A 21,092-nucleotide genomic window follows, 5' to 3' on the forward strand; every position below is an offset into this window, starting at 1 on the left:
GGGCACTTAGGCTGCTTCTACATTTTGGCTATGGTAAATAATGCTGCAATAAACACTGAGGTACATATATTTTTTTTTAGTGTGTTCATTTTCCCTGGGTAAATACCAATAGTGGAATTATTGGATCATATGGTAATTCTACCACCAACAGTACATGAGGGTTTCTTTTTCTCCCTGCCAACACTGTTGTTTATTGTGTCTTTTATTTTAGCCATTCTGACAGGTGTGAGGTGATATCTCATCGTGGTTTTGATTTGCATTTCCCTGATGATGAGTGATGTCAAGCACCTCTTCATGTGTCTGTTGGCCATCTTCTTTGGGAAAATGTTCAGGTCCTCTGCCCATTTTTAAATCAGATTGTTTCTTTTTTGGTGTTGGGTTCTATGAGGGTTTTTTTTTCCATATTTTGGATACTAACCCCCTATCAGATATATCATTTGCAATTACCTTCTCCCATTCAGGCTGTTCTGTTTCGATGATGGTTATATACACATCTCCAAAATTAGCTGAATTTGCAGGGAGGGCTCTGGGTTTCCCAAGGCTGTGGGGTTAGGAGCTCAAACCAAGCTTAGGTAGACCTCTGAGAGGCAATGCCAGCCAACGTATAGGTCACCTGAATACTACATGCCTACAGTTGGTGCAGATAAATTAAGAGATTCAAAAGTCCTCCCTTGACGAATTCCTTGACAGAGGAGAGGCTACATAACAGATAAATGTAAAACATTTGTGAACAGAAATTACTGTTCATACATTCAAATTATTCATCTACAATAGGCTCTACTTTCTAAAATGAGAGCATTTGTGGAAGACACCATATAGTTTATAAAAAACCTGAATCTATTCTGGAGGAAGGAGAAAGATGTGACTTTTTATTACATACTGAAAAAGATTAATTTTTATCTTTCTCAAAGGAAGTAAACAGAATGGCCACGACTTTTTATTAGCATGTAATATTTTTCTTGGTATTTCTAGTAATAATCATTTACAATGAACTATAAACTAAATTTCAGTCCCATCAAGAAGAAAAAATTTGTGAAACAATACCTTGCACAAATGTTTGATTTGGATACCTGCCACCAAATTAGTAGGTTCTGCTTCAAAATACTTGCTTCCATTTGTTTCATAAAATTGCCTTGTTTCCTTTTTTTCCTCAGTTGTTTCCCCAAACCAGTGAGAGCGCTAAAAAGGAGGGGAGAATAAAAGTGAAATCATTGCAATGGTATTGAAAAATGATGCAATAGAAAATACCCTAGCCTGTTACCTTTTGTACTGAGAGTGGATTGCTGAAAATTTCTTGGGATTAAATTTTGGAGCTAATTGGCTTAATTTGAATCCCCAAGGCATAAAAGCAGACTATTCTATTAAAATCATAATTGTCCAAGAGGGACAAATGAAAATTGCTCCAAAATGAGATCATAGCAAAAACGACTGTACCACTCTTTGTCATATCTTCTCTTAGCAATACATAAACCAATAAGAACAAAGGAAAAGACTGAGAAAGGAGGGCAAGATATACATGATTCCCATCATGCTATGGCTCTGACTCTAAGAGATCTGTGCTAAACAAGGATATAAAACAAGTGGTGAGTGCCCAGATAGGGGACATAACTAAACCTCTTCTTTTTACCACCCAAAGACCCATACTATATTAATTTCCTTAGGCCCGAGTTCAATCATTTATGAAATACTTGCCTGTAAATGTGATGGAATACTCAGAATTTGTGAAGATTGGAGTTACAGGCCATGATCTACAGATTATTTATAGTTATATATACTGGATGCTTTAAAGTGTATTAGGAAAATGCCAATAAATGGCCAGAGTCACTAAAATGATTCACCCGATCTATTGGATCAATTATAGATAGTGCACAATTAGCTCATGGTGGCTTTTACAGAAATTACAATACATGTTCATAGGGCCTGTGGCCTCTCTCAGTAACAGAAGCATTAGAACTTACCAGCAAGAAAAAGTTCCATGGCTTGGGCACACCATACTCCCCTGGAAAGACAGCTTCTATATACCAGGCCACAAGGCCATATATGAAAGCATCAAATAAAAACATTCCCAGTACGTGGGCAAAGTCAAAGTTCTCCATTTTGGGTGATGAGAAGATGTTACTCCATTTAATTCCAGTTTCTAAGAGATAACAGTTGACATTTAATTTAGGTGCCAATTGACACTAAAACAGTTATCCATCTGCATCATAATTAAAAAGTGAAGAAAAAAGGTGTTAATATTCTACAGAGATTCCTATTATAGTCAGTTACTTTCTTATACCATTAGAATTTAGGACATCTGAGCAAGTAATCATGTAAGATGCTTCCTAGTGTGCCAGGAACAATCATTTATGAGTGAAACAAAGACAAAATACACACTACATTAAAAACTAATGAAATACTGTGTGGTGACTACCATAACATAATAAAAAAATAATAAAAAAAAACTAAAAAAAGACAAAATATACTAAGTCAGGAATAGAAACTTTAAGAAAAATAAGCAAACCTACAGGTTAAGACACTGACTCCTCCCTTTCCACCCCTCCTCATGCTAAATGTTCACTGGAAAATATAAGTTTAGAAAACCATAATCATTCAAAAGCAGGGATAAATGTTATCTACAGAAGAGAAGACTAGAAGAATTTTTGTGTAGATATTGCACTGATGAAAAAAGGAAGACTAAAAGTTACTAAAAGCAGACCTGTTTTGCTTCCTCTCCTGGCACTTAACAGCAGCCAGGAACTACAAATGAGTAGGGAAATATACTAACAGACCTGAGTAAATTTATGGAGAGAATGTGGAAGCACTCACGTACTACAGGTGATTGTATGAAGTAAAACCATTTTCTGATGGGCATTTTAATAATATTTTTAAAATTGTGAAAATCTTGTCAGAATATGGTCAAATTTATAAGGTAAATACTCACTCTCCATCTCTGCCTTGACAAGGAATTTAGTTCCCAGCGCCATTGCAATATTCAAGCTCAGACAGGAAGCCAGCTTCTGGGTGAATGTCATTTGCGCAAAGTTTGTAGAGACTGTAACAATTGGAAAGTAGGTAGCGAAATAAATGAAACCTCCAACAGAAACAGCAAAATGTGCTGGAAATAAAAAGGAAATTATAAGGTCAATTAAAGCAACATGCAGAAACCTAAACTACAAATAACTTCGTGTTACTGGAAGAGTGTCATAAAATAAGCACAGTGAGAACAGAAATCTGTTTTTCACCATTTGCGCACCATTATATAATGCATGGCATTTAGTAGGTGCACAAAAGTATTTTTTGAATGAATGGCTGAACTTAAACATCAGTAATTCTTCTGGAATTAATCATTCTATAATGTAGTAACTATGAATATTATAGTTCTTAATGGAAATTTTACATATTTATTTCAATTCAGTATAAAAAATTACAAATGTAAAAACTATTAATGACATAATTAGAAAATACCTAGATTGTATTTCCAAATACTATGAGATTCAGTCTATGTCATGATACTTGGGAAAATGAGGGATACCTGAATAAACAGAAATACAAAGTTGGTCTCAAAAAGCAGATATGGGGGAGGAGTTAAGATGGCGGAGGAGTAGGGGACCCCTTTTTCAGCCAGTCCCCTGAGTTGAGCTGGATAGGTACCAGACCCAGGAACATCCACGGAATCAGCCTGAGATGCAGGAAGATACATCTGGATCTCTACAAATGAACATCTCCAGCGCTGAGTATTGAGGTATGAAGTGGGGAGCCGTGAAACTGTGCACAGATATTGGAAGATAAACAGAAGGTGGAGGGAGGCGCTGTGTCCGGGCCCCGGGAAATGGTAGCCAACTGCACGGGGGAACGGGCGGACCGCAGACACGCACCCTTGAGAGAGCAGACTGAGACCGTGAGCTGGGGGCGCGCGCCATCAAGCATCTCACGGAGCTCCAGAACTCCACTGTGCTCACTGGGTCCAGACTGAGACTGGGAGCTCCGGGAGTGCACACAGGGCAGCTGGTGGCTGGCGGGCCACCTGCACCAGGGAGTGGGTGGACCGTGGACCCGCACCCTTGAGACAGCAGACTGAGACCGTGAGCCGGGAGCGTGTGAAACCAAGCATCTCACGGAGCTCTGGAACTCCGGTGTGCTCACTGGATCCAGACTCAGACCGGGAGCTCTGGGAGCGTGTGTGGGGCAGCTGGCGGCTGGCGGGCCACCTGCACGGGGGAGCAGGTGGACTCGCGGTCGGCACCCGTGAGACACCAGACTGAGACAGGGAACTCCAGGAGCGCACGCAGGGTGGCTGGTGGCCGGCGGGGTTAGAAACACAAAGGACAGAGATGTGCCAGCCCTGGAAGTGAGGGCTGGGACGCCGGGTGTGGGGCGCACAGCCCGTGATGCTGCAGGGTTGAGCGGCACCAATAGAAACAGAGTTAGAGTGGCCAGAACATCAGTGGAGAACGGTCTGCAATCCCTCTGTTCTGAGACAGAGGCCGAATTTCGGCCACTGCTGCTCTAACTCTCAGAAGAGACACAGCAGACCAACAGGGAAAGCTGCCAGAGAACAAAAGCCCAGAAATACCAGCTCACAGGGTGCCCATCCCCATCCCCCCTCGCAGGGGACATGGAGACTCTACCCAAACAGGGTTTCCTGAGTTCCGGTGCGGCAGGCCCCTCCCCCAGAAGTCAGGCTGAAAAATCAAGAAGCCCACAAACCGGAGCGCCTGAGTGGCACAGTCATTAAGTGCCTGTCTTCCGATTAGGGTGTGATCACAGTGTTCCGGAAAGGAGACCCTCATCGGGCTTCTCCACCGGGAGTCTGTTTCTTCCTCTCTCATTCTCCTGCTTGGGCTCCCTTTCTTGCTGACTGTCTGTCTCTCTCTCTCAAATAAATAAATTAAATCTTTAAAGAAGAAGCCCACATCCCTAAGATCTCTATAAAACAAGGGCACACGGCCTGGGTCCCAGTCAATAATTTGGGCTCTGGACAAGCCCGCAATCTCTCCTCATCAGAACGAGGAGAAGGAGGAGTCCCCCCCAGCAAAGAAAAGTTAATGAGTCTGTGGCCTCTGCCACAGAATTAATACATATGGATGTATCCAAATTATCAGAAATGGAATTCAGAGCAACAATGGTCAAGATGATGAGTAGACCTGAAAAAAGTATTAGCGAAAATGTTACTGAGAATATAGAATCCCTAAGGGCAGAAATGAGAGTGAATCTGACAGAAATTAAAAATTCTATGAGCCAAATGCAGTCAAAAATAGAGGCTCTGACGGCCAGGGTAACCGAGGCAGAGGAACGCATTAGTGAATTGGAGGATGGGTTAGTAGAAGAAAAAACGAAAATAGAAGCTGGTCTTAAAAAAATCCACGCCCACGAATGTAGATTACAGGAGATTACTGACTGTATGAAACGATCCAATGTCAGAATCATCAGCATCCCTGAGGGGGTGGAGAAAAACAGAGGTCTAGAAGAGATATTTGAACAAATTTTAGCTGAAAACTTCCCTAATCTAGCAAGGGAAACAAGCATTCGTGTCCAAGAGGCAGAGAGGACCCCATCCAAGCTCAACCAGGACAAACCTACGCCACGGCATGTCATAGTGCAATTCGCAAATATTAGATCCAAGGATACAGTATTGAAAGCGGCCAGGGCAAAGAAATTTCTCACGTACCAAGGCAAAGGTATCAGGATTACGTCAGACCTGTCTACAGAGACCTGGAATGAGAGAAAGGCTTGGGGGGGCATTTTTAAAGCTCTTTCAGAGAAAAACATGCAGCCAAGGATCCTTTATCCAGCAAAGCTGTCATTCAGAATTGATGGAGAAATAAAGACGTTCCAAAATCGCCAATCATTAACCAATTTCGTAACCACGAAACCAGCCCTACAGGAGATATTAAGGGGGGCTCTATAAAGGTAAAAAGGCCCCAAGAGTGATACAGAGCAGCAAGTCACAACCGATACAAAGACTTTAAAGAGAAATGGCATCATTAAAATCATATCTGTCAATAATCTCTATCAATCTAAATGGCTTAAACTCTCCCATAAAACGCCACAGGGTTGCAGATTGGATAAAAAGACATGACCCATCCATTTGCTGTCTACAAGAGACTCATTTTGAACCCAAAGATGCATTCAGACTTAGAGTAAGGGGATGGAGTACCATCTTCCACGCAAATGGACCTCAAAAGAAAGCTGGAGTAGCAATTCTCATATCAGATAGACTGGATTTTAAACTAGAGGCCATAGAGAGAGATACAGAAGGGCACTATATTATTCTTAAAGGAAGTATTCAACAAGTGGATATGACAATTATTAATATATATGCCCCCAACAGGGGAGCAGCAAGATACACAAGCCAACTCTTAACCAAAATAAAGAGACATATAGATAAGAACACAGTAATAGTAGGGGACCTCAACACCCCACTATCAGAAATAGACAGAACACCCTGGCAAAAACTAAGCAAAGAATCAAAGGCTTTGAATGCCATACTCGACGAGTTGGACCTCATAGATATATATAGAACACTACACCCCAGAACCAAAGAATACTCATTCTATTCAAATGCCCATGGAACATTCTCAAGAATAGATCATGCTCTGGGACACAAAACAGGTCTCAGCCAATACCAAAAGATTGAAATTATCCCCTGCATATTCTCAGACCACAACGCTCTGAAATTGGAACTCAACCACAAGGAAAAACCTGGAAGAAACTCAAACACTTGGAGGCTAAGAACCATCCTGCTCAAGAATGACTCGATAAACCAGGAAATCAAAAAACAAATTAAACAATTTATGGAGACCAACGAGAATGAATACACAACGGTCCAAAACCTATGGGATACTGCAAAGGCAGTCCTAAGGGGGAAATACATAGCCATCCAAGCCTCACTCAAAAGAATAGAAAAATCTAAAATGCAGTTTCTATATTCTCACCTCAAGAAACTGGAACAGCAACAGAGGGACAGGCCTAACCCACTGACAAGGAAGGAGTTGACCAAGATTAGAGCAGAAATCAATGAATTAGAGACCAGAACCACAGTAGAGCAGATCAACAGGACTAGAAGCTGGTTCTTTGAGAGAATCCATAAAATTGATAGACCACTGGCAAAACTTGTCCAAAAACAAAGAGAAAGGACTGAGATTATTAAAATTATGACTGAAAAGGGAGAGGTCACGACCAGCACCATTGAAATTGCAAGGATTATTAGAAACTTTTATCAACAGCTATATGCCAAAAAACTAAACAATCTGGAAGAGATGGAGGCCTTCCTGGAAACCTATAAACTACCAAGACTGAAACAGGAAGAAATAGATTTCTTAAATAGGCCAATTAACTATGAAGAAATTGAGTCAGTGATAAACAACCTTCCAAATAATAAAACTCCAGGCCCAGACGGTTTTCCTGGGGAATTCTACCAAACATTCAAAGAAGAAATAATACCTATTCTCCTAAAGCTATTTCAAAAAATAGAAACAGAAGGAAAGCTACCAAACTCATTCTATGAGGCTAATATTACCTTGATCCCCAAACCAGGCAAAGACCCCCTCAAAAAGGAGAATTACAGACCGATTTCTCTAATGAATATGGATGCCAAAATCCTCAACAAGATCCTTGCTAATAGAATCCAACAGTACATTAAAAGGATTATCCATCATGACCAAGTGGGATTCATACCTGGGATGCAAGCATGGTTCAACACTCGCAAATCAATCAATGTGATACATCATATCAACAAGAAAAGACTCAAGAACCATATGATCCTCTCAATTGATGCAGAAAAAGCATTTGACAAAATACAGCATCCTTTCCTGATTAAAACCCTTCAGAGTGTAGGAATAGAGGGTACATTTCTCAATCTCATAAAAGCCATCTATGAAAAGCCTACTGCAAGCATTATTCTCAATGGGGAAAAGCTGGAAGCCTTTCCCTTAAGATCAGGAACACGACAAGGATGCCCACTCTCGCCACTATTATTCAACATAGTACTAGAAGTCCTTGCAACAGCAATCAGAAGACAAAAAGGGATCAAAGGTATCCAAATCGGCAAAGAAGAAGTCAAACTGTCTCTCTTTGCAGATGACATGATACTCTATATGGAAAACCCAAAGGAATCCACTCCCAAACTATTAGAAGTTATAGAACAATTCAGTAAGGTGGCAGGATACAAAATCAATGCCCAGAAATCAGTTGCATTTCTATACACGAATAACGAGACTGAAGAAAGAGAAATTAGGGAATCCATCCCATTTACAATAACACCAAAAACCATGCGTTACCTTGGAATTAACTTAACCAGAGACGTAAAGGACCTATATGCTAGAAACTATAGATCACTTTTGAAAGATATTGAGGAAGACATAAAAAGATGGAAAAATATTCCATGCTCATGGATTGGAAGAATTAACATAGTTAAAATGTCCATACTACCCAGAGCAATCTACACTTTCAATGCTATCCCGATCAAAATACCGAGGACATTTTTCAAAGAACTGGAACAAATAGTCCTTAAATTTGTATGGAACCAGAAAAGGCCCCGAATCTCCAAGGAACTGTTGAAAAGGAAAAACAAAGCTGGGGGCATCACAATGCCGGATTTCGAGCTGTACTACAAAGCTGTGATCACAAAGACAGCATGGTACTGGCACAAAAACAGACACATCGACCAATGGAACAGAATAGAGAACCCAGAAATGGACCCTCGGCTCTTTGGGCAACTAATCTTTGATAAAGCAGGAAAAAACATCCGGTGGAAAAAAGACAGTCTCTTCAATAAATGGTGCTGGGAAAATTGGACAGCTACATGCAAAAGAATGAAACTTGACCACTCTCTCACACCATACACAAAAATAAACTCCAAATGGATGAAAGACCTCAATGTGAGACAGGAATCCATCAAAATTCTAGAGGAGAACATAGGCAACAACTTCTATGACATCGGCCAGAGCAACCTTTTTCACGACACATCTCCAAAGGCAAGAGAAATAAAAGATAAAATGAACTTATGGGACTTTATCAGGATAAAGAGCTTCTGCACAGCCAAGGAAACAGTCAAAAAAACTAAGAGACAGCCCACGGAATGGGAGAATATATTTGCAAAGGACACCACAGATAAAGGACTGGTATCCAAGATCTACAAAGAACTTCTCAAACTCAATACACGAGAAACAAATAAACAAATCATAAAATGGGCAGAAGATATGAACAGACACTTTTCCAATGAAGACATACAAATGGCTAACAGACACATGAAAAAATGTTCAAAATCATTAGCCATCAGGGAAATTCAAATCAAAACCACACTGAGATACCACCTTACGCCAGTTAGAATGGCAAAGATAGACAAGGCAAGAAACAACAATTGTTGGAGAGGATGTGGAGAAAGGGGATCCCTCCTACATTGTTGGTGGGAATGCAAGTTGGTACAGCCACTCTGGAAAACAGTGTGGAGGTCCCTTAAAAAGTTAAAAATTGAACTACCCTATGACCCAGCCATTGCACTACTGGGTGTTTACCCCAAAGATACAGACGTAGTAAAGAGAAGGGCCATATGCACCCCAATGTTCATAGCTGCATTGTCCACAATAGCCAAATCATGGAAGGAGCCGAGATGCCCTTCAACAGATGACTGGATTAAGAAGCTGTGGTCCATATATACAATGGAATATTACTCAGCTATCAGAAAGAACGAATTCTCAACATTTGCTGCAACATGGACGGCACTGGAGGAGATAATGCTAAGTGAAATAAGTCAAGCAGAGAAAGACAATTATCATATGATTTCTCTCATCTATGGAACATAAGAACTAGGATGATCGGTAGGGGAAGAAAGGGATAAAGAAAAGGGGGGTAATCAGAAGGGGGAATGAAACATGAGAGACTATGGACTATGAGAAACAAACTGAAGACTTCAGAGGGGAGGGGGTGGGGGAATGGGATAGACTGGTGATGGGTAGTAAGGAGGGCACGTATTGCATGGTGCACCAGGTGTTATACGCAACTAATGAAGCATCGAACTTTGCATCGGAATCCGGGGATGTACTGTATGGTGACTAACATAATATAATTTAAAAAATTATTAAAAAAAGCAGATATGGTTTAAAATATGAAGAGTTCCAAAAATGTGACTCTGATAAAACACTAAAAAGAAAATGCCTTTTAATAAACCAATTAACATCATCAGGAGTTAAAATTCAGCATCTAAATAAAAATGGTATACTATAAAGTAGAACATATTATCCCACTATTAGGAATGATTCTTCCTTTCCCTCTTTACCTCACTTACATACCATATTCACCAACTAGAATACTTACGTTTTATATACTGATCAATGTGTATTCTTTTTTAAAATTAAAATTATAAAGAGAATGAGAGATAACAAATAAGAGATAACAAAGACAATATATCAGATACACCTGATAAAATAGCATCAAGATATATAATGCAAAAAATAACAGAAGTTCTAGAATAAATATATAAATGTACAATTGCAGTGGAAATTTTAACCATTTTTCTCAGAATTAACAAACTTGGCCTAGTGAAAATACATGTCAACTACCCCAAGAAACCTCAAAATATACATTTTTCAAACATTGGAATATTGATTTTTTAAAAACCGGACACTGACAAGGTCATAAAGTAAATCCTAACACATTTCAAAGGAATTATATTAAACTGGCAATCAATAACCAGAAGGGAACCAATAAAAACCCAATATATTCAGAAATTTAAGATATACATCTATGAATAATTCTCACATAAAGAAGAAAATTATAAGAAAAATTATAAAACATTTTAATGTAACAACAGGAAAAAGCTTACTTATCAAAATTTGTGTCATGCAGTCAAACCAGTACTAAGAGGGAAATGACTAGCCTTAAATTCATTTATTAATAGAAATAAGACAAACATTCACTATCACAAGTTTTACAAAATGGTAATAAATACAAAGTTTATGGAATGTTAAGAGGATCAACAGAGCCAAAAGCTGATTCTCTGTAAAGACTAATACTAACAAACCTGTTGTGAAACTGATTAAGAAAAAAAAAAGAGAAGACACAAATTGCCAGTATAAAGAGTAAAAGAGGATATGTCATGACAGACATTAATAAAGACATTAAAAATATAAGAAACCATATTAAATTAATGACATTGCACCAACAGATTTCAAAACTAAAAATATAAGTTAAAGAAAGTATAGGAAGATAGGTAGAAGGAAGGGAAGAATGAAGGGGGGGTAAACAGAAGGGGGAATGAACCATGAGAGACTGTGGACTCTGGGAAACAAACTGAGGGCTTCAGAGGGGAGGGGGGTGGGGGATTTGGATAGGCCGGTGATGGGTATTAAGGAGGGCACATATTCTATGGTGCACTGGGTGTTATACACAAATAATGAATCATGGAACATTACATCAAAAACTAAGGATATACTGTATGGTGACTTACATAACATAATAAAAAATTATTATAAAAAAAAGTGAACCAAAAAAAAAGAAAATACAACTTACTAAAACTGAAAGAACTAGAAAACCTGAATGTCCTAAGGCCATAAAAGAAATTGAATCAATAATTAAAACCCTTCCCAGTGCTTTTTCAGCAACTTCTAGCAGATATTCAAAGAAGAAATAATTAGAATACTGCACTGAAATTCCCAGAGAGATATACAGGAAAAGAGGACATCCTTCCTAAATACTTTTATAAAACTACCATTACTTGATATCAAAATCAAATAAAGACAGTATAAAAAAGGAAATTATAGAGCAATTTCACTCTTGAACATATAGGTAAAAATCTTAAAACAAATATAAGCAAAATTAATCCAGTATGAATATAAAGGAAAACATATCCTGGCAAATTTAAATTCATTCCAAGAATATGAGATTGGTATTATATTTTAAAAATCAGCTTATATAATGTACGATGTTAAGAAAAAATATATTTTTACCATTTCAATAAATGCAAATAAAAAATGCTAAATAAACCTCTACATCCTTAACTCAGATAAAATTCTTGAAACAGTAAATGAATAAAATCTTTTTAACCCGGTAAATTATATACCTATATAATTTAAAAGTTTCCAGTCAAGGGGCGCCTGGGTGGCACAGCGGTTAAGCATCTGCCTTCGGCTCAGGGCGTGATCCCGGCATTATGGGATCGAGCCCCACGTCAGGCTCTTCCGCTATGAGCCTGCTTCTTCCTCTCCCATTTCCCCCTGCTTGTGTTCCCTCTCTCACTGGCTGTCTCTATCTCTGTCAAATAAATAAATAAAATCTTAAAAAAAAGTTTCCAGTCAACTTTATACTCCAAAAAGTTGTTATTGGACCTCAATTTTAAAGTGGATATGTAGGGGAATTTTCCCCACACCATCAAGCAAGTCTCCAGGACATTAGCTGGGTGTTACAAAATTCAGCTCAATTTTGACACTATTCCAAGATAGCATCAGATTCCACAGTTTAAGGATTCAGTCCTACAGGGCTATTCCCCTTACCTCAACTTCAGATGCCAGTCACAAGCCCAGGTTATTACCTTTTCTCCTGCTGACTAGCTATAGATCAGAGTTTCCAAGGACCACCTTCTTGGGCTCATATAATCTGCTAGAGAGGAGAATTTAAGATGGTGGAGGAGTAGGGGGACCCTAAGTTTGTCTCATCCCTCAAATACAACTAGATAGTATCAAATAATTCTGAATACCTAAGAAATCAATCAGAGATCTGAGAAAACAAATGCTGCAAGTCCACAAATAGAAAAGCAACCACCATTTGGAAAGTAGAAGGTTCTGAGACTTGAACCCAGTGATACACCTGCTTAAAGAGGCTACCCCAAAGTATTATAAGCAGCAGAGCACAGAAGTCTGCTACAGTGGGGTATATGCTTGCAATGAAACTAGACCACTTTCTTACACCTTACACAAATTCAAAATGGATGAAAGACCTAAATGTGAGACAGGAATCCATCACAATCCTAGCAGAGAACACAGGCAGCAACCTCTCTGACTTCAGCCACAGCAACTTCTTGCTAGATACGTCTCCAAAGGCAAGGGAAACAAAAGCAAACATGAACTGTTGGGACTTCATCAGGATAAAAAGCTTTTGCACAGCAAAGCAAGCAATCAACAAATCTAAAAGGCAACCTATAGAATGGGAGAAGATTTTTGCAAACAACATATCTGACAAAGGGCTAGTATCCAAAATCTATAAAGAACTTATTAAACTCAACACCCCAAAACCAAAAAATCCAGTTTAGAAATGGGGAGAAGGCATGAACAGACATTTCTGTGAAGAAGACATACAGAAGGCTAACAGACACGAAAAAATGCTCATGGGCATCAGGGAAATACAAACAAAAACCACAATGAGATACCATCTCACACCTGTCAAAATGGCTAAAATGAACAACTCAGGAAATAGATTTGGTGAAGATGTGGAGAAAGGGGAACCATCTTACACTATTGGTGGGAATGCAAACTGGTGCAGCCACTTTGGAAACAGTATGGAAGTTCCTCACAAAAGTTAAAAATAGAACTACCCTATGACACAGCAATTAAACTATTAGGTATTTACCCAAAGGATATAAACAGTGATTTGAAAGGGCACATGCATCCCAATGTTTATGGCAGCAATGTCCACAATACCCAAAATATGGAAAGGGGAACTCTCTTAACTGTTGGTAAGAATGGAAACTGGTGCAGCCACTCTGGAAAACAGGATGGAGGTTCCTCAAAAAAGTTAAAAATAGAGCTACCCTACAACCCAGCAACTGCACTACTAGGTATTTATCCAAAGGAGGTAAACATAGCGATTCAAAGGGGCACATGTACCCCAATGTTTATAGCAGCAATGTCCAAGAGAGCCAAAATATGGAAAGAGCCCAGATGTCCATCAACAGATGAATGTATATAAGAAGATGTGATACACACACACACACACACACATATAAAGCTCAGCCATCAAAAAGAATGAAATCTTGCCATTTGCAAAGCATGGATGGAGCTAGAGTGTATTATGTTAAGTGAAATAAGTCATCAGAGAAAGATAAATACCATATGATTTCACTTATATGTGGAATTTAAGAAGGAAAACAGGTGAAGGAATAGAACGAATAGAAAGCAGGGAAAGAAAAATAGGAGAGAGGGAAACAAGCCATAAGAGACTCTTAATGATAGAGAACAAACTGAGGATTGATGGACGGAGGTGGGTGGGGGATGGGCTAGATGGGTGATGGGTATTAAAGAGGACACTTGTGATGATCACTGGATGTTGTATGTAAGTGGTGAATCACTGAAGTCTATTCCAGAAGCCAATATTGCACTGTATGCTAATTAACAAAATTAAAATTAAAAAAAGAAAAACATCTCAATGGATTTTCATACTGACTTGAAGGTGATACAAATAAGAAATATTAATAATAACAAATTACATAACCTAGATGCAATGGACAAAATCTCTGAAATGCAGAACCTACCAATATTAACTCAGGAAGATACAGAAAATCTGAATGGACCTATAACAAGCAAAGGTATTGAATTACTACCAAGAACTTTCCAATTAAAAAAAGTGAAGTATCAGGGATGCCTGGGTGGCTCAGGTCATTAAGCAGCTGCCTTCAGTTCAGGTCATGATCTTGGGGTCCTGGGTTCAAGCCCCATGTCGGGATCCCTGCTCAGTGGGGAGTCTCTTCTTCCTCTCCCTCTACCCCCTGTTTCCCCCACTCATGCTTGCTCTCTCTCAAATAAGTAACTTCTTAAACTCAACACCCCAAAAACAAATAATCAAATCAAAAAATGGGCAGAAGATATGAACACTTTTCCAATGAAGACATACGAATGGCTACAGACATATGAAAAAATGTTCAACATCATTAGCCATCAGGGAAATTAAAATCAAAACCACATTGAGAAACCACCTTACACCAGTTAAGAACGGCAAAAATCGACAAGGCAAGAAACAACAAATGTTGGAGAGGATGTGGAGAAAGGGGAACCCTCTTACACTGTTGGTAGTAATGCAAGTTGGTACAGCCACTTTAGAAAACAGTGTGGGGTCCCTCAAAAAGTTAAAAATAGAGCTACCCTATGACCCAGCAATTGCACTACTAGGTATTTACCCCAATACAGATGTAGTGAAAAGAAGGGCCATATGCACCCCAATGTTCATAGCAGCATTGTTGACAATAACCAAACTGTGGAAGGAGCTGAGATACCCATCAACAGACAAATGGATAGAGAAGATGTGGTCCATATATACAATGGAATATTACTCAGCCATCAGAAAGGATGATTACCCAACATTTGCATCAACATGGATGGAACTGGAGGAAACATAATTATAAAAAATAAAAATAAAATAAATAAATAAATAAATAAATAAAACACACACACACACCACACACACACACATACACATGCACACAAAATAAATGAAATCTTAAAAAAATAAAAAAGCGAAATACCAAATGGCTTCACTGGTGTATATGGAAATTTAGAGAATAACACCAAACCCTCTCAAACTTTCCAAAATATGTAGAGAAGGACTGCTTCATAACTCATTCTGTGATGTCAGAATAACCGAAGTAACAAAGTCAGGGAAAGACATCACAAGAAAATAAAATATGTGAATTACAGATGCAAAAGTCATCAACAAAATCTAGCAAAGTGAATACAGCAACATTTTTAAAGGTTTTTATGTTTAATTTCAGTATAGTTAACATTACGCTAGTTTCAGGCTTACAATATACTGATTCAACAATTCTATACATTACTCATTGTTCATCATGGTAACTGTATTCTTAATCCCATTCACCTATTTCATCCATCCCCCACCCACCACCTTTCTGGTAACGATCAGTTAGTTCTCTGTAGTTAAGAGTTTTTTGGTTTACCTCTCTCTCCCTTTTTATTTCTTTGTCCTTTGTTTTGTGTCTTAAATTCCACATATGAGTGAAATCATATGGTATTTGTCTTTCTCTATTTCACTTAGCATTATTCTCACTAGCTCCATCCATGTTGTTGCAAATGGCCTGATTTCATTCTTTTTTATGGCTGAATAATATTCCGTGGTGTGTGTGTGTGTGTGTGTGTGTGTGTGTGTGTGTGTGTGTACCACCTCCTCTTTATCCATTCATCTATCAATGGACACTTGGGCTGATTCCACAATTTGGCTATTGTTAATGCTACAATAAACATAGGGGCGCATGTGTCCCTTTGAATTAGTGTTTTTGTATTTTGGGGGTAAATACCCATTAGGGGAATTACTGGATTATAAGGCAATTCTATTTTTAATTTTTTTAGGAACTCCGATACTGTTTTCCACCATGGCTACACCAGTTTCCATTCTCACCAAAAGCACCAACTTTTTCTCCACATCTTCACCAATGTTCATTATTCTTTGTTTTTGACTTTTACCATTCTGACAGGTGTGAGGAGTTATCTCACCATAGTTACAATTTGCATTTCCTGATGATTAGGGATGTTGAGCATCTTTTCATGTGTCTGTTGGTCATCTCAACGTCTTCTTTGGAGAAATGTCTCTTCATGTCTTCTGTCCATTTCTTAATTTGATTATCTGTGTTTTGGGTGTTGAGTTGTAAATCATTTTTTTCTAGATTTTGGATATTAACTAACCCTTTATTGGGTATGTCATTTGTAAATATCTTCTCCCACTCTGAAGGTTGCCTTTTAATTTTGTTGATTGTTTCCTATACTGTGCGGAAGATTTTTATTTTGATGTGGTCTCAATAGTTAAATATTTTTGCTTTTACTTCCTGCCTCAGGAGACATATCTAGAAAAATGTTGCTTTGGCTGATGTCAAAGAAGTTATTGTCTGTGCTCTATTCTAGGATTTTTATGGTTTCAGGCCTCACATTTAGAGACCTGAAACCTTTAATTCATTTTGAGTTTATTTTTGTGTATAGTATAAGAAAGGGGTCCAGTTTCATTCTTTTGCGTGTAACTGTCCAGTTTTCCCAGCATCATTTGTTGAAGAGACTCTCTTTTTTCCCACCAGATATTCTTTCCTCCTTTGTCAAAGATTAATTTACCATATAATTGCAGGTTTATTTCTGGGTTCTCTATTCTGTTCCATTGATCTATGTGTCTAGTTTTGTGCCAGTACCATATTGTTTTGATTATCACAGTTTTGCAATATACTTGAAGTATGGAATTGTGATACCTCCAGTTTTGCTTTTCTTTTACAAACCTGCTTCAGCTATTCAGGGTCTTTTGTGGTTCCATACAAATTTCAGGATTTTTTGTTCTAGTTCTGTGAAAAATACTTTTGGTATATTAACAGGGATTGCATCAAATCTGTACATTGCCTAGGGTAGTACAGACATTTTAACAATATTTGTTCTTCCAATCCATAAGCATGGAATGTTTTCCATTTCTTTGTGTCCTCTTTAATTTCTTTCATCAATGTTTTATAGTTTTCAGAATATAGGTCTTTCACCTCTGTGGTTAAATTCATTCCTAGGCATTTTATTATTTCTGGTGCAATTGTAAATGGGGTTGTTTTCTTAATTTCTCTTTCAGTGAAAGGACCACCTCCAAAGAAATGCACACATGTGTGGGAACTTGACATATAGCAGAGTAGGTATTGCAGAGTAGTGAGGAAAAGGTGAACTGTTTATCGTATGTTGCTAGGACAACTGCCTATGCATTTGGGAGAAAAATCAATTCCTACATCATACCACACACAAAAGAACACAGGAAGATAATTTTATGACTTTGGAGTATTTTTTCACTGAAATATTTAACATCACAAACAATGAAGGAAAATATTGGTAAAGGAAAAGATTGGTTACATTAAAATTAGTAACTATTAAAAGACACCATAAAAAAGGGGGGGGGAGCCCAAACTGGGACAAGTTTTGCAACACATTTGCAACTAACAAAAGGTAGGTAGCAGGAATATATAAATAACTCCTGCAAATCAATAATCATAATAGATAAGAACGCACAAACAGATTTTACAGAAAAGGAAACACATGACCCATATTAATATTAAGAACAAACACTCACAGTAAGTGAGAAAATGCAAGTTATATGCAAACAATGAATCATGGAACACTACATCAAAAACTAATGATGTACTGTATGGTGACATAACATAATAAAAAAAAAGAAAAAAAAAGAAAACGCAGGTTTGAACTGCCATTAGATAGTATTTCATATCTCCAGTATGGCACATATTAAAGTATGATGTAGTAAATTTTGGCAAGGATATGGAATAACAGGAATTCTCATCTTCTTCCAGTGGGGCTGTAAATGCACAGAACTACTTTGGAAGTGTTGGACATAGGTAGTCAGGTTGGACATTTACAAACCCCATGACCCAGGAATTCCTTTTCTACATATGTACCATAGTGAAAGTCTAACACATATAAACCAAAGACACGTACAAAACTGTTCTAAATATCTAGCCTTCCATAATTCCAGAAACAGAGAATGACAGTATTTGTTTCCTAACTATGTCATTTTTCTCTTTGGTATATCACATTCTGCCTTACATTGACACACCACTTTTCTTTACCTCCTGGGTTGGTTGGTTTTATTTGTTTGTTTGTTTTGGCTGCTTGTAGGTTGTACATATGATCATGTGCCTTGTAAGGACCCATTAACTAACAATACTCATGATAATTTACTGAAAAAAATAAAAATAAAATGAAATAGAGTTATGGATCATGATTGCTATTGGCATGTGAGCCCTCAAAAAGCAAGGAAACAATTTTTGCTTGCCTTTATTAGATACTGTACCAGTACAATGAATGACTGTTAGATACTTACGTCCATTGACTTGACTTCCCATTCCAATCTTCCAGTCTTCCAAAAATGTTTAAAAACTAACCTCTATAGGAAGCATTCCTAGGTTTATCTCAATCTTAATATGAAGTTAGAGTATGTTAATCCTTTTTTCCTGTGTATACTATGATTCACTAATTTTCATTGCTCTCTGCATACCATATGCAAAGCAGCAGGTAAAGGTTAAAAAGAATACTCAAATGTGACCTTATTTTGGTTTCTATCATTTTTTCACATGTATACTATACTATATTAATTTTCACTGCTCCCTTCATTCCCTTTCGTATCATTTCACGTACTTAAAATACTTGTCTTTTAGTTAGAATGTAAACAGAGGCTACAGATGAGATGGCAAATGAAGGTCATAGAAGCTTCTAAATATAATCCCCATTGAGTCACTAATTCTCTCTCCCAGGAGTTTTAGACTCACCTTTATTGAAGAACGTGCTAACCATAAAGCTGAAGAATATTGTGGCGATGGCAAAACACAGCAAAAAAACGAAGACAAGAGATGGGTCACTGTACTGAATGACTGGCACAGGTTCTATCTAACAAAACAATCAGGAAGCCAGTTGAGTCATACTCTAAATGGCATCACAGCAAAACAGAAGAGGAGAAATGAAACATCTTTAAATATTTTGATAGTCCTAGTGAAACTAAAGATAAATCTCAGGGAGATGAGTAAACAATTCATTAACTACAAAAGGTCCAAACATCTAGACTTAAACTTTAGTTTGCTGAGAACTAAGCAGCCCTTTAATTTCCAGAGTGGAGTCAAACAATAGACATGTGTTCACTTCCTGACAACCTGAATCCATTAGGCCCACACCATGTTATCTGTTTTTCCTCTAGAAGTTTAGCTATAGCATGCTACAGTGAAATAGACACTTGCCTTCACAAAGAAAATCATGCACAGCAAAAGGATGATAAATGAATACAAAGAGAGGAATGTGAAGAAATAGGCAGCCCAGAGCATCCAATTACTGAGTCCTGAAACGAGCAGATACTCCTGTGGGAGAGTTAACACAAACCAAACATCATGTAAAACAATATAATTATACAAAATGCATTCACAAAGATTATCTGATTTATTTCTACCACGATCAAATTTGGTGAAATAAGGAATATTATCATGCCCAGTTATAGAGGAGGAGCTCAATGACTTGATTAAAATTATTCAGCTAGTGTATGACAGTGCTATTATGCTTGCAAGCCTAGAGATGATTTCACCAATAATTTACCTCATATTGTTCAGGTATGAAAAACCCTTAAATAAAACTATAAACTGCTTAGATTAACATCCCCTTTCTTTTTGTTATGCCCTCTTCCAGGAGGTATTAAAGAATGTAAATATGTTTTAATTAAATTATAAAAGATAGAAGCAAACACTGAAACTATGATAAAAAATGAGGGGGAAATTCAGTTTTAGCAGTAATCTTTATGAACTATATTCTTTAAAGAAATATTTGGCATTTCAAGTGTTAACAAAAGAGCATCAAAATAGTTTTGCTAAGCATATAATGTAGAACACAATAAGAAGATTCAAAAGAGTGGTATGAGTCCTCACAGGCTATTTTAAATACTTCTATTGAATTTTACTGATGTACCAATATTAAATTATTTAACTTAAAGCTCTTCTAGAGTAGAAGGCAGAGACTGTGCTTGCCTATCTGTATCTGCCTGGCCTATACAAAGAGTTTCAGAGGAGAGGGGTGTGGGGGAATGGGATAGGCTGGTGATGGGTAGTAAGGAGGGCACGTATTGCATGGTGCACTGGGTGTTATAGGCAAATAATGAAACATCGAACTTTACATCAAAACCAGGGATGTACTGTATGGTGACTGACATAATAAAAATACGATTAAAAATTTTTAAAAAACCATAAACAAACAAAAAAAGAAATCAGAACAGTACAGTACTGTCATTAAAACAGACTATAGAGCAATGTAACAGAAGAAAGAGCAGAGAGATAAACTCAAACGTATATGGTCAATTAATTTATGACAAAGAAGTAAAAAATACACAATGGAAAAACGATAATTTAGAAAAAATACATATAGAAGGCATCCAAGCAGATGAGACAATCTTACATGCAAATCAGATTCCACACATAAAAAAGTCAGAATTAATAAATGAATCATCAACGTAGGAGAATACAAAGTTAGCACACAAAAATCAGTTGAAGTTCTATACACTACCAATGAGCAATCTAAAATGAAATTAGGAAAACAATTCCAATTACAAGAGCATCAAAAAGAGTAAAATATGGGGTGCCTGGGTGGCTGAGTCAGTTAAGCGTCTGCCTTTGGCTCAGG

At 37.7% G+C, this 21,092-nt stretch overlaps 1 protein-coding gene across 1 annotated transcript in view; it reads right to left on the reverse strand.

Moving 5' to 3' along the window:
• LOC100484901 (ATP-binding cassette sub-family A member 3) overlaps positions 1–21,092 on the reverse strand; it is a 120,658-nt gene that overhangs the window by 84,352 nt on the left and 15,214 nt on the right. Inside the window, exons 5-9 of the mRNA XM_034669565.1 lie at positions 19,670–19,786; positions 19,208–19,325; positions 2,924–3,097; positions 1,959–2,137; positions 1,045–1,179 (exon numbers count right to left, since the gene is read on the reverse strand). Coding sequence (XP_034525456.1) covers positions 1,045–1,179; positions 1,959–2,137; positions 2,924–3,097; positions 19,208–19,325; positions 19,670–19,786 — 723 coding nt within the window. The remainder of the gene's footprint in view (positions 1–1,044; positions 1,180–1,958; positions 2,138–2,923; positions 3,098–19,207; positions 19,326–19,669; positions 19,787–21,092) is intronic.

This window comes from Ailuropoda melanoleuca, chromosome 10 (assembly GCF_002007445.2).
Source record: "Ailuropoda melanoleuca isolate Jingjing chromosome 10, ASM200744v2, whole genome shotgun sequence".
Lineage (NCBI taxonomy): Eukaryota > Metazoa > Chordata > Mammalia > Carnivora > Ursidae > Ailuropoda > Ailuropoda melanoleuca.